The sequence below is a fragment of the Rana temporaria genome, chromosome 5, assembly GCF_905171775.1.
Source record: "Rana temporaria chromosome 5, aRanTem1.1, whole genome shotgun sequence".
Taxonomy (NCBI): Eukaryota; Metazoa; Chordata; class Amphibia; order Anura; family Ranidae; genus Rana; species Rana temporaria.
Genome location: NC_053493.1, coordinates 254,208,226 through 254,223,540, shown reverse-complemented (window position 1 = coordinate 254,223,540; position 15,315 = coordinate 254,208,226). Strand labels below are relative to the sequence as shown.

General features: G+C 42.0%; 1 protein-coding gene across 6 annotated transcripts in view; it reads right to left on the bottom strand.

Annotated features, from left to right (window-relative positions):
- The window catches only part of PHACTR1 (phosphatase and actin regulator 1), a 411,120-nt gene that overhangs the window by 34,439 nt on the left and 361,366 nt on the right, over positions 1–15,315 (bottom strand). For 5 of the 6 annotated variants that reach the window (XM_040353735.1, XM_040353739.1, XM_040353734.1 and 2 more), the window contains 2 exons: positions 14,221–14,418; positions 8,617–8,929 (listed from right to left, as the gene is read on the bottom strand). In XM_040353735.1, the coding sequence (XP_040209669.1) occupies positions 8,617–8,929; positions 14,221–14,418 (511 nt within the window). The remainder of the gene's footprint in view (positions 1–8,616; positions 8,930–14,220; positions 14,419–15,315) is intronic. The other variant, XM_040353736.1, reaches the window with a different exon arrangement.

The following is a 15,315-nucleotide window of genomic DNA, read 5'->3' as shown; positions in this document are numbered from 1 at the left end:
CCTGCTAAAAGAGGCCACTGCCATCAAGGAATACCATTTCCAGGAAGGTGTGTAGTTGATCACCATCAATGTTAAGTTAGGTGGTATGTGTCAAAGTAACATCCACTTGAATGTCAGAACTTAAGGTTTCCCAGCAGAACATTGCCAAAAGCATCACCCTGCCTCCTCCGGCTTGCTCCCATGCTGCATACTAGTGCCAACTCCTTCGCAGGTAAAAGAAAACATGATTTGTCAGACCAAGCCACCTTCTTCCATTGTATAAGTGTAAAAAAACTGCACTAATGCCAAATATTTAAACACACAATTACGGTACGCTGAGCTGCAACTCAACCATGTGATATAAACATAGTGCATACAAAGTAAATAAAATCAGAGCTGCACTTCTAACTAACAAGACATTTGTTAGATATAAACCAGTGACAGAAATAAAGTCCACATGAATTAAGAAAAGTGGGTGAGAAAATCTTCTTTAGAAGTTAATTCCAAGAAATCCAGCACCACACGGCAATAACCACTGAAGTGTGAAACCTCCACCTCTAGTATAGGGATCGCTTACCGGATATTATGGACATTCTATCTCTAGAAGGGTCGCATAGGCAATGATCAGAATCATCAAAGGTCACATAGGCAATGATACGAGTCATCAAAGGGGTCCTTCTGATGTTATGATAGGGCAGTTCCCAAAGAGAATGTACCACCAGTTCTCTTCCCAGCAAGGCTCCGCATGAGCCACGGACAGGGGTATAGAAAGAAAACATTTTCAATAGTATAACATTTTTGGGTTGATTTATTTAAAGAATAAAGATACACTTGCATACGTATGCAGATAAAACATCAGAAATGTACAATATCTCATTGGCATTAGACCTAAACCTGCACTTCCGTGATCGGTAGGGGTGATGTCAGAACATAGCACCGCCTTGCTGGGAAGAGAACTGGTGGTACAATCTCTATAGGAGCTGTCCTATAGTAACATCGGAAAGACCAATTTGGTGACTCGGATCATTGCCTATGTGACCTTTCTAGAGATAGAAGGTCCACAATATCCTGTAAGTGCTCCCTATACTAGAGGGGGAGGTTTCACACTTCATTGGTTATTGAGGGTGGTGTTTGATTTCTTGGAATGAATTTCTAATGAAGATTTTGTCACCCATATTTCTTATTTCACGTGGACTGTATTTCTGTCACTGGTTTATATTTAACAAACGTCTTATATGGTACAAACACAGCTCTGATTTTTTTCACCTTCTTCCATTGCTTGGTCCAGTTCTGATGATCATATGCCCATTGTAGGCGCTTTTGGCTGCGCAGCCCCAAACACAACAAACCGCAATGCCCATTTTTTTTGCTTTCAACAAATCAATTTCAGAGACAACATGTTTACTTCCTGCTTAATAAATCCCATTGACTTTCAGATGCCATTGTAACGGGATAATACGTTTTATTCACTTAACCTGTCAGTGGTCATAAAGTTAAGACAATATGTATAATATATTTATTGACTTTTACCAAAAAAAAAATGAAATTTGTAGACAAGCTGGTCTTGTTTTTAATGCATCTGCTATATTTCTTCTATTTTGACATCACAGCTAAATGGAAGAGTAGATTTAGCTGATTTTTTGTTTCTAGAAATAGTGCAGCAAGGCGCGCTATGGCAGAGAATATGATAATTGGTCAGCAGTATATGCCAAAGGCTTTTATATAAGAAGTGCTGACAAAATCCAATCATCCAATCATATCTGATTCATCAGTGTAACATACTGGCTAAGCTTCAAATAGAAGGCCGGCTGATTGCTTCATAATTCACAACTCAATCACCCCCCAGACTCTTATAGAAATCTGCAGGAACCGTAGTGGAGTGCCTATGATGGAAAATGATAACATAAAATGCCTTGTTACACAAGTTGGCTCTTGACCTTTCCACAAAGAAAACAATCTTCATCTGTCTTTTAGCAAAGCTACCAGCTAAAGAGCTGTTTATTATAAGAAATCTAGATGTATTTCTTATAATAAATGATAGATGAAGGAGAACTACTATGGGTTCAGGCTGTGTAGTCAGTGAGATTGCTTTAGATGTGGCCAGCAATATGTAAATGGCGCTTTTCGCCGTACTGTGCATACGGCCGCCGGAAGTGCCAAGCGTAATTACGCTCTATTTGGCACACGTGTCCCTGCACTATAAACAGAACAGCGTGTAGTATACACGCTGTTCTATTATTGTCAGCCGTAGCTGGCCACGCTACAAACTACAGGTACCATTGATCCCCAAGCTGCAGATCATGCCACGCAGGACCCATACCTAGTTATTGCCTACACGCTGCCATATATATTGCCTATGCTGGGGACACCCTAAAGATATCTTCCTTCACTGGACCCTACACTATGGAATCCCATTGTTGCTAAGAGACTACAACACTCATCATCTGCAAACGGATAAGTAGCAATTACTTCTATTGAACTGCTGTAGAATTATCTGCTTCATACATTGCTTCTACCTAGTACTATATTTAAATCTGGCTTACTGAATACTAACCTACTGCTTGGGATTAATTACTGTGTCTTCAGTTGTTCTCTGTGGAATATCTTAAAGGGACATACACTTTCAACTCAGCTGAGCTATACTTGCCTCTCTTATGCAAATATTACTTGCTTACAGTATTCCTACTTCCTACGTGCTTGACATACATGTTAAAAGAAACTGGGCACAGGGCCCTACATTTTTGAACATGTTCACTTTAACCTTTTTATGCTAAGGGTAGAAGGTATTTTATATACCTGCTCCCTTAGTGGCCTAATGCAGTGGTCATCAACCCTGTCCTCAGGGCCCACTAACAGGCCAGGTTTGCAAGATAACCGAAATGCATCACAGGTGATATCTTTTGCTGCTCAGTGATTGCAGTATTCTAGTCTGCATCCCCCCAAGATAATACATAAAACCTGGCCTGTTAGTGGGTCCTGAGGACAGGGTTGATGACCACTGGCCTAATGCATTCCTTTATGTAAGGTGATATGATTTAGAGAACCCCCAAACTCATGTTCTCAGATTGGAGTGACGCCTGGGGTCCCGTACTGATAATCACCTACATAGAGAAGTGCATTGGAATCTTCACATGCATTGTAATCTTTTCATGCTAGCGGTTGGAGGCATGTTGTAATACCTCCCCCCTTAGTAGCTCAACGCATTGCTATTTGTGAGAGAGATGATGTAGTGAACCCCCAAACTCCTGTTCTCAGATTGGAGTGACGCCTGGGGTCCAATACTGAAATCTCACATAACATAGAGAGGTGCTTTGAAATCTTTTGCTAACCACAGTTGTGGTTCACCATAGTTTGTGACACAATACCTCCTAAACCAGGGGTGCCCAACCTTTTGAAGAGTAAGGGCCACTTAAGCGACTTGGTAACCGGTCGCAGGCCACGATGAGCAGAGCGGGTATACTGGAGGTAGGAGACAAGTTGGCTTACGTCTGCCACTCCTTTGAGGTGCATGGAGGGTCGAATTGGGTCAGACTGACCTGTGAAAGGGGCCCAAGGTTGCTTTCACACTGATGCGCTGCGGGTGCAACGCAGTGTACCTTTGGCTTTCCTGCACTTTCCAATAGACTTCTATTATATTCTGCACAGTTTGGTACACTTTCAGAAAGCTCACCAAACTCGCATGTAAAAACAGAAGTCTATGGCTCAGTGCAGGTAACCCGCAGGTGCACTGCTCTGCACCTGCGGATCAGTTTGAAAGCAGCCTACTAACCACTGCAGAACAGATATGCCCATATATACATTGTGATTTTAGTAATAAAATTACCTTAAATAACAGTATTCTATTCTGATCCATCCCAGAGCAGGAGGTTGTGGGCCACATCAGAGGGCTCCGTGGGCCACATGTGGCCCCCGGATCACTGGTTGGGCACCCCTGTCCTAAACCCTTAGTAGTTTACCTGTACTTAGACCACATGATAGGAAATGAGAAGCCAAGGAACTCAAACCACTCTCATTCAACATTAGCAGCACAAATACACTCACCGGACACTTTATTAGGTACACCTTTCTAGTACCGGGATGGACCCCCTTTTGCCTTGAAAACTGCCTTAATTTTATACCAGGTGATAGTACCCTTTGGGGAAATATCAGGGGTCAAAACAGAAACATGAGGTTACACCTTTGAGCCTGAGAAAAATATCAAGGATGCAGGCTTTTAAAGGGTTGCCTATGGGCACTTTTAGGTACTGTTGTTTTTTGCCATTTCTCAGGCGCATACAATTTTGAGACTTAACATATTAGATATCTTTTATTCCACACAACCCCGTATTTAATATTTTATATTTTAAAATAGTATATTGTGTATTGCACGAAAATGAATATGATTTCTATTTTTAAAGATTTCAATTTTGTAAAGCGTAGTACAAATGTCGTTCATCATAAAAAATGCAACTGCTAATATTTTGTTTTTTAGTTCCTCTACTTTCAGAAAATGTGTAATGTTTTGGGGGTTTAATGCGGAGGTCCGTTCAAAAAAAAAAAAAAAAAATTAAAAGTCAGCAGCTGCTAACACTGTAACTGCTGACTTTTAATAAGGACACTTACCCATCCTAGTCGCCAGCGATGTCGGCCCCTGCCGAGGCCGATCCTCGATCCTGGCAGTTCCAGGCGCTGCCATCCACAGTAATGGAAACAGGCAGTGAAGCCGTGCGGCTTCACTGCCCGTTTCCTTCTGCGCATGCGCGAGCAGCGTGGCGCTTTGTGAATGGGCCGGCTGCTTTCTGGGATACACACAGTTCCCAGAATGCAGCGCGCCCCATTCACAAGAAGGAACAGAGTGTAGGAGGAGGAAGAGAATCCACCGCGGAAGATGAAGAGGCAGATTCGGGACTTCCGCATAGCAACAGCTATTTAGGGTAAGTAAAAAAAATATATATTTTTCATTTACTTTTTTTTTTGATTTTTGGTGGAAAGATTTTTTTCAGGGTGGAACTCCGCTTTAAGTGTTTTTTCATGCAAAAAAAAGGGGGCATTTCTAAATGTGCGGCCAAAAAAAAAAAAAAAGAAGGGGTTAATGAGAGGGCCCATTTCCCAAACCTCCCAAACTATGACTGCCCCTGGATATCAGGTAAACTCTGCAGATCTCTATGACATGCAGAGAGTCAGGAACATGCATTCCTTAGGGATGCAAGGGCTACCGTTCTCCTCTCTCTACTACCACAGATCTCAGAGAAGATCTGATCTTTATATTATTATTATTATTATAATACAGAAATTATATAGCACAACAGTTTGCGCAGCACTTTACAATGTTAGGACAGACAGTACAATTACAATACAGTTCAATACAGGAGGAATCAGGGGGCCCTGCTTGTATTTTCAAGTATGCAAGGTGCTGGTCTTGTTCAGACCTATGGCTACATCTCTAAAAATATGTTTATATTCATTAATTACAACAAAAATTTATTTTGTCTGTTATACAGCTATATATAAAAAAAAAAAAATTAAAAAAATAACATGTCCACTGCAAAAAAAATTACAGTTTTTAGCAGTATAAAGTGTCGCCATAGTGAAACGTGTGACTGTTTTCATTGTTGTGAATTTGTAACCCATCCAGAACCACTGTACAGTTCTAAACCTATAGGGCCAGATTCACAGCAGAAATACGCCGGCGTATCTACTGATACGCCGGCGTATTTTCAAATTTGCCGCGTCGTATCTTGATTTGAATCCTCAAACCAAGATATGACGGCTTTTGGCCGCTTCGTACACCTTCGGATCGTAGGTGTAATTCTCCGGTGCCCGCTGGGTGGAGTTCGCATCGTTTTCCAGCGTCGGGTATGCAAATTAGCTGTTTACGGCGATCCACGAAGGTACACGCGTTCGTCGCATTCTCTTACGTCGTCGCTATTCGGTTTTTCCCGTCGCAATCTTAAGCCTGCTATTTCATGGCTTAGATTTAGACCAGCCATGTTAAAGTATGGCCGTCGTTCCCGCGTCGAATTTCAATTATTTTTTTTTGCGGAAGACGTCCGGGAATACGAAAGTACGTTCCGCACACCGCCGTTCAAAAAACACGTCGGGGCGCCGTAATTTCGCACAAAGCACGGCGGGAAATTTTCACAGGGAGCATGCGCAGAACGTTCGGCGCGGGAGCGCGCCTAATTTAAATGGTACACGCCCCATTTGAATTAGGCGGGCTTGCGCCGGACGGCTTTACGTTACACCGCCGTAAGTTTACACGCAAGTGCTTGGTGAATCAGGCACTTGTGCTGAAAAGTTGCGGCGGTGTAACGTAAGGCCCCTTTCACATTGAGGCATTTTTCATGCGGTACAGCACTAAAAATAGCGCTGCTATACCGCATGAAAAAAACTGCCCTGTAGTCTTCAATGTGAAAGCCCGAAGGCTTTCACACTGAAGCGATGCGCTAGCAGGAGCGCTCCAAAAGTCCTGCTAGCCACATCTTTACTGCGGTATAGGAGCGGTATGTTCACCGCTCCTGTACCGCGCCTTCCCATTGAAATCAATGGGAAAGCGCGGTAATACCGCCCGCAACACCGTCACCAAGGCTCCACGCCTCAATGTGAAAGAGATCTAAATGAGTTACGTTACGCCGCAGCGCAGGTACATGAATCTGGCCCCTAGTTCATATTACCCAGGGGAGATCAGCAAAGCAACGTTCAGTTGAGGGGGCAGTACCTTCTCCTACATGTAGAAGTGATATCTGAAAGGGTAGCTTTAGCTGCCTGAATCACTTCTAAAGGAAAGTAAGGAGAAAAAAGCAGATGCCGTGGTAGTTAAAGTGGCGGAAGACAAAGTATTACAATTTATTTACTGCTTGTTAAGACTATGTAAATACTCAAATGCAGCCTTGCTCCAGACTCGACTTAAGGTACTATGCAGCGGATCTTTGCAGTATGTTCAAAATACAACTTTAATTTTTGGGGGAAAGGAAATGTAGTAGAAAAAGTGGGCAAAGCCTTTTCTCTTTCTTTTTATTAATTATAAAGATTTTAGGGTATTTGACATGGTGTCATTAAACCTCCCTACATATACAAAACCTGGCGTCCGCACCATTAATATCCTGCTATACATAGGTGTGTGCAGCCCATTGCATTAGTTTGTGCACCCCAAAGCTCAAACACATATGCCTTTTTTGCAGCCTCAACTGCACAGGACAGTGAATGAATAGGAAGTGCTCTGTGCTGAGCAAACTGAAGCATAGTAAACACTGTTTTTTAATGCTTCAGTTATGAATGAACACAGTGAGTGAGTGTGTTCACTGTGTTCCTTTAGAAAAGAAAGGCGCTGGTATATGACATATTTACTAGCCCCTTCCCACACTCTCCATCCTGAAATTTCCCCCACAGCAGCTGGGGAGAGCAGAGTAGGGAAGCCAAAAGCACTGTGGGGTGGGGGATTGGGGTGTGCCCAGGCACACTTGGCACACCCCTTGCGCACGCCTATGTTCCTATATTATATATGGCAGCTATAGGAGGGTTATAAAATAGAAGAATTTGATGTTACGATGGGCTTATTCACAGAAAACACAAAGGCATTTTTACATCCACTACCTTTGTTCTTTACTGTATTGCATTTTATATTAAGCCACAGATGTGCTTTAAGTAAATGCAGTTGTAGTTTTTCTTAGTGGTCCATACTTCAGAGGATCCTAATCAGGGCCGATCCTAGGGTCACAGGCGCCTGGATGCAGAAATATTTTTGGCGCCCGCACATGGGCGTCGTCATTTTACTAACTCCTCCCCTTTACAAATGTTTCTATGGCAATGACTCAACCACAGATATGCTCCCCCACAAAGTCTTCATTAACATAGGATCCTTACATGATATCTTAACAATTAACAAAATACAGGAAGAGAAGCAGAGTACTTTATTGGGACCTGGAGAAGGGCCTCTGTGATGGACACAGAGAGGACTTCTGTTAGAGAGTCTGTTTAATGTTCGGCGCCCCCACCTCTGCAGGCGCCTGGGTGCAATGCACCCTGTGCACCCTGCCTATGATCGGCCCTGATCCTAATATGCTGCAAAACACATCATCATGACCTTGACATATGAAAAAGTACATTTACAGTTTGGAAGAGTGCACAGTGGATCTGAATGGGCTTATGCTTTAATATATCCTGATTTTCAAATAAAAAATATTTGCACTCTTATTCGTCAATGAGTCACAGAGCTGACGCAATAAGGTAAAATATACCATATTCAACAGTGCTACTGCAATAGAGATTATTATCTTAAAGGGGTTGTAAAGGTTTGTTTTTTATTTTCTAAATATGTTCCTTTAAGCTAATGCATTGTTGGTCGACTTACCTTTTTCTTTGATTTCCCTTCTAAATGTTTTTTTTCTTTGTCTGAATTTCTCACTTCCTGTTCCTCTTCAGTAAGCTGTTCTGGCTGACTAACCCCCATGGATGATGGGGGTAAGCTTACTGAAGAGAAACAGGAAGTGAGAAATTCAGACAAAGAAAAAAAAACATTTAGAAGCAAAATCGAAGGAAAAGGTTAGGGAACCAACAATGCACTAGCTTAAAGGAACCTATTTAGAAAAATAAAAAATGAACATTTACAACCCCTTTAAAGTCAAGCACAAGACATATAAGAAAACCTTAGGGCTTTACCTTTCTAACCTCTGCATGGTCATGGCAAGTGTCTTGTTCAACTCCTCTATCACCCTACATCCGGGAGGTAGTGAAGGATGAATGGGTACGGAGCTGGATCCAGATGACAGGTGCTGGTTCCCATATTGAAGTTGGTGCTGGTGGACGGCTAGCTGAGATGGCAGGATACTGTGATGATGAGAGCTTTTCTGATTGCTATAGGAGTGGGAGTAATCTGCTCCTCCTAATGGCATGCATATCATAACTTTCTTTGGAGGTAGTGGAGGAGACATCTTCCCCGGCATACAAGGCAGTTTCACAGGTGCTCCGGAGTCTAGAGAACAAGAACCATACATTTACTATAAATCAATATTAAAGTGGAGGTTCACCCAAAAAATCTATTTTTAACATTAGATTGAGGCTAATTACTGGAGGCAAAATCAGGTGTTTTGTTTAAAATCAATGCAGTACTTACCGTTTTAGAATTAGATGTTCTCCGTGGCTTCAGGGTATGGGCTGCGGGACTGGGCATTCCTATTTGATTGACAGCCTTCCCACCGTCGCATACAGCGCGTCACGGGTTACCGAAAGTAGCCAAACGTCGGTGCGCAGGCCCCGTATAGAGCCGCACCGACGTTCGGCAACTCGGGACGTGCTGTATGCGACCGTCGGAAGGCTGTCAATCAAATAGGAACGCCCAGTCCCGAAGACCATACCCGGAAGCGGCGGAGAACATCTATCTCTAAAACGGTAAGTACTGCATTGATTTGAAAAAAAAACCACCCGATTCTGCCTCCAGTAATTAGCCTCAATCTAATGTTAAATTTTTTTTCGGGTGAACCCCTGCTTTAAATAAGGTACATTTAACTCTCAGCTGTAGTTTTGCAGTCATTGCAGCGTTTCTGCAAATTCTATAGGAGACATAGTCATGAAAATTTGAAGAATCATGAAAAAATGCCAAAGCCTCATCCAATTTACCTTCCATTTTAAGCTTATTAGAATGAGGCACTCACAGTCATTTCTCTTCTTATAACTATAGCTGCTGAACTAATTAACAAAAAAATAAAATGAAGGCTCATGCACAGTTGCACGCTGGCATACAGTGCCTTGAAAAAGTATTCATACCCTTTGAAATTTTCCACATTTTGTCATGCTACAACCAAAAACGTAAATGTATTTTATTGTGATTTTATGTGATAGACCAACACAAAGTGGCACATAATTGTGAAGTGGAAGGAAAAACTATAAATGTTTTTTCCAAACTTTTACAAATAAATATCTGAAAAGTGTGGCGTGCATTTGTATTCAGCCCCCTTTACTCTGATGCCCCTAACTAAAATCTAGTGGAACCAATTGCCTTTAGAAGTCACCTAATTAGTAAATAGAGTCCACCTGTGTGTAATTTAATCTCAGGATAAATACAGCTGTTCTGTGAAGCCCTCAGAGGTTTGTTAGAGAACCTTAGTGAACAAACATTATCATGAAGGCCAAGGAACACACCAGACAGGTCAGGGATAAAGTTGTGGAGAAGTTTAAAGCAGAGTTAGGTTTTAAAACAATATCCCAAGCTTTGAACATCTCACGAAGCACTGTTCAATCCATCATCCGAAAATGTCACAACTGCAAACCTAAACTGACAGGTCAGGCAAGGAGAACATTAGGCAGAGAAGCAGCCAAGAGGCCCATGGTAACTCTGGAGGAGATATTAGTTGTGCACTCCACAAATCTGGCCTTTATGGAAGAAAGCCATTGTTGAAAGAAAGCCATAAGAAGTCCCGTTTGCACTTTGCGAGAAGCCATGTGGGGGACACATCAAACATATGGAAGAAGGTGCTCTGTTCAGATGAGACCGAAATCGAACTTTTTGGCCTCAAAGCAAAATGTTATGTGTGGCAGAAAACTAACACTGCACTGCACCCTAAACACACCATCCCCACTATGAAACATGGTGGTGGCAGCATCATGTGAGGATGCATTTTTTCAGCAGGGACAGGGAAGCTAGTCAGAGTTGATGGTAAAATGGAGGGAACCAGATACAGGGCAATCTTAAAATAAAACCTGTTAGAGTGTGCAAAAGACTTGAGACGGGGTGGAGGTTCACCTTCCAGCAGGTCAACAACCCTAAACATAAAGCCAGGGCTACAATGGAATGGTTTAGAGCAAAGCATATTCAGTTATGAATATGGCCCAGTCAAAGTCCAGACCTAAATCCAATTGAGAATCTGTAGCAAGACTTGAAAATTGCTGTTCACAGTTGCTCTTCATCCAATCTGACAGAGCTTGAGCTATTTTGCACAGAAGAATGGGCAAAAATAGCACTCTCTAGATTTGCAAAGCTGGTAAAGACATCCCCAAAAAGACTTGCAGCTGTAATTGCAGTGAAAGGTGGTTCTACAAAGTATTGACTCAGGGGGGCTGAATACAAATGCATGCCACACTTTTAGGCCTCGTACACACCACCCAACCTGTCCGATGAAAGCGGTCCGCGGACCGTTTTCATCGGACATGTCCGCTGGGATCATTTGGTCTGATGTGTGTACACACCATCAGACCAAATTCCCAGCGGACAGAATACACAGTGACATGGCAGCGACGTGGCCAGCGAAGATGACGCTGCAACGTGCGCGCACCAGGAAGTTCAATGCTTCCACGCATGCGTCGAATCACTTCGACGCATGCGTGGGATTTCGGGCCAGCGGACATGTCCGATGAGTCGTACTGACCATCGGACATGTCCGACGGACAGGCTTCCAGCGGACAAGTTTCTTAGCATGCTAAGAAACTTTTGTCCGCTGGAAACCTGTCCGCTAGGCCGGGAAACTGTCCGGTTGGCCCTACACACAACCGAACATGTCCGCGGAAACTGGTCCGACGGACCAGTTTTAGCGGACATGTTCGGTCGTGTGTACAAGGCATTAAAGATATTTATTTGTAAAAAATTTGGTAAACCATTTATCATTTGCCACAGATCCATAAAACGTTACATGTTGTAGAGATTTCAACACAGCGTTTTTAATCCGAGTGTAAATGAGCCCTGATTGTAATAGTCAATTAGAATGTACTAAACTGCTTTGGCTGTCTTTTGCTTCTATGGACAACACTCTCATGTCTAAGGGCCCTATGGAGGTAGCTGAATGATTGATTTTGTTCCCCATAAAATAAATGAAGTTGGCAGCATCTGCCTGTGCCATTCATCCCCTCCCACTCTCTATTCACTTGAACATGAACGTTCAGCCAAGGTGGACATTCCTGTTTATGGAGACATCAGCAGACTGTAAAGCCTAATGCCGCGTACACACAGTCGTTTTTCGGCATAAAAAAAAAGCGCGTTTTTAAAAACGTCATTTAAAATCATTGTGTGTGGGCTTCACATCGTTTTTTGGCTTCTGAAAAATGTTGTTTTTCGGGTTGTAAAAAATGATCGTGTGTGGGCTAAAACAACGTTTTAAACCCGCGCATGCCCAGAGGCGAGTTATGAGATGGGAGCGCTCGTTCTGGTAAAACTACCATTTATAATGGAGTAAGCACATTCATCACGCTGTAACAGACAAAAAAGCGCGAATCGTCTTTTACTAACAAGAAATCAGTTAAAAGCAGCCCAAAGGCGAATAGAACTTCCCCTTCAGAGTGCCATCGTACGTGTTGTACGTCACCGCGCTTTGTTCATCATTTTTCAAAAACGATGGTGTGTGGGCAACATCGTTTTTAATGATAAGGTTGGAAAAACATTGTTTTTTGGACATGCTGAAAAACGTTGTTTTTTTTTTAAGCCGAAAAACAACCATGTGTTTGCGGCATAAGGGTGGAGGGAACCTGTCTGCACATCTGTCCATCGCATACAATCTATAAGTACCCTCAGGTGTATGAAAATTTGAATAGAAAAACATATTAAACCACAATAACCCTCTGGAGCATAAAACAGTGTACACTGAATAAATGGTCTATCCGGAATAGTTCTAAAACAAGTTACAACAATACATAGAGTGTAAACAATGAAAACTTGAAGTTAAATGAGAGTTGAATATATATTCACAGTTTCATGGTACATGTGACTCTGCTTTGAGATTTAACAGCATACTATAAATTAGAGATTCATAAACAAGAACAAGAAAACAGCAGTTGACAAAAATACAGTACTGTATATTGGACTAGCTTTTTTTTTTATAATGTACTCAGGAACGTGACATGCTAAAAGGTTTGTTTAATCTAAATTGGTCAATCTGTTTTTCTGGTAGATGGTGGAGAGTTAAAGTGTATCTAAGCCAAAGAACCAAAATGTTATATAGAGCAGCTCATCAGTCTTTAGATGTGGTGGCAACATTTGTTTTTTGCTTTCCTATGATTTTTTTCCTTTTTTTCACTTAGTGATCCTGCCTGTAACACACTTCCTGTCCTAGGATGAAAACGCTTACTCACTGTACTGTATCTATGGATGGGCAATGTTGTCACTCAGTACTACAGAGCACTTCCCTATTTTTTAATCTCTATAATATGGGAATGGGGGACTTGCAAGATGTCTGGCAAGATAAATAGCTATTTTTTTGACTTATTAAACTTATTTTAAATGCATAAAATGATAGATTTTACAGACTAAAAGGGAAAAAAATAGAAGTCCGTTGCTAGGGTTTACGTAGCCGTCAAATCACCTAGTGATTCCTAATTCCTCTCACTGTATGCCGCTGTCACTGTGAGATTTCTTTCACTTTTTTAATGTTATAGAGCGGGGGTCTCCAAACTTTCGAAACAAGGGGCTGGTTTACTGCCCTTCAAAGTTTAGGTCGGACTGTGGCCAGTGGGAGTTGAAAATGCCCTGACATCAGTGGGAGTAAATAATACCATAGGCTTGGTGGTCAGAGAGAGTAAAGAAATTACATCATTGGTGTCATTGGTGTCAGTGTGAGGAATAGTGCCCCATCACTGATGTCAGTGGGAAAATTGGTTCGCCATCTCTGGTGTCAATGGGAGGAATACTAACCTATTGAACAGTGCCCTGAGGGGCAGATAAAGGCAAGCGGAGGACCACATTCGGCCCGCTAGCCACAGTTTGGAGACCTCTGTTATAGAGAATATAGAGAATATAATAACAGAAGTATGAACACCTGTCCTGGAGGGTGCTAGTGGAGTTGGGAATTGGAGATTGGACTTTAGGCCAGCCATAGACAGTTTGAATCTCAAAACATGCATGGGTAGGCTGATCGAATCCAAGTTGATCGATCAATCAACTTGGGTACAAATTGGGTACAAGTCTGTGTTGATGTGGGAATCAAGCAAACCCATGTTTTCAGGAAAGAAAATCACTCCGTCTATGGCTGGCTTTTCTTCTGGAGTCTCTGACAGAGATATAAGGTATATATACCACCATTTGAGTTGAATGACCTTTAGAGAGTCTAAAATCAACTTAGATATCATGTAAACTAATGGGGGGCATTCAATCTGATACACCAAGTCATGGGGTACTTCTCTGTTGAAGATCACCAAAGAAAAGGTTTTGTGCCCGGTAGATGAAAAGGCAGCCCAAGGTCAAGAGGTTTGTTGTGTTTGCATTTCTAGTAAGAGAACTATGTGATAAACCCATAGAACACAGAAGGAAGATGTTGTACACAATGTTTATTTACTCTTTCTTACCTGTTAAATGATTGGCAATTCTGGAAATAGGTTTAGGAGGCAGGGCAGGGGGCTGCTTGTGGAAAGATAGCGGTTTCACAGGGCAGTCCTCATGATCTACAGGGAAAGCAGTAGATTTTTTGGGGGGTAGTAGCAGGGTTGGCTTGTATGATGGATCCTGGGACATGGATCCTGGCTCTGATGAGAGATCTTCAGACACTGAGGAACATAAACCACATCGCACACATGACACATGTAAAATAGGAACAAACATATATGACAACAGCATGAACAGTAATGGGCTAATTCACAGACTACAGGTGGCACAGAATGGTATCATTTTACATTGTCTAGACATGTCCTTTGATATTGTCAAATACCCATTTATGAATCACATGGAACTGTTGTTAGATCTCCGAAATGTGATATACTGTTGAAGAGTTAAGGTAACAATAATCTCCTTTCGACTGACATAATGTTCTCTGAAAGTCTACAATGAAAGAGCTAACAAATGTACACAAGAGCAGGATAATGATCACAGTGCTGAAACACAACAATGCCAAGAATATTTCCAATGGAGTTAAACAGCAACATATACTGTATGACAAGGAAAAAAGCAATAAAGCTTTAAAAATGGGTTTCTGATCTCTTGTTTCATCAATCATCACTATGTGTGTTAACCACAAGATACATGGGGATTTTTTTGTATGTATGCTTAAACCCCTTTAATAACCATAAAATACAATTTGATTGAACTCAATAACTTACAAAATTGTGTAGCTAATGCTTAAAGCAAACTTTCCATCAAAATTCAAAGCCAGAGCTACCAAAAGACCCCTCCTCCACAATGCAATGAAAAAATACTTACCGTACCTCTGCCTCTGCTTTCCACCCTTCTAGTAGGCCCAGATGACATCATTGTGCATCACCGCGACATCCTGGAAATGCTGGGTTCTCTAGGGAGTGCATTATCACAGGATTTTGATCCCCTAGCCATTCCAGCAGGCAGCGGTGAAACATGGTAATACCACCCATACCTCCCAGAAGCACTAAAATATGGGTCTTCAAAGGCAAAGTGGTTTTGAGGGTTGGGGGACTTTTAACCACGATGGACTT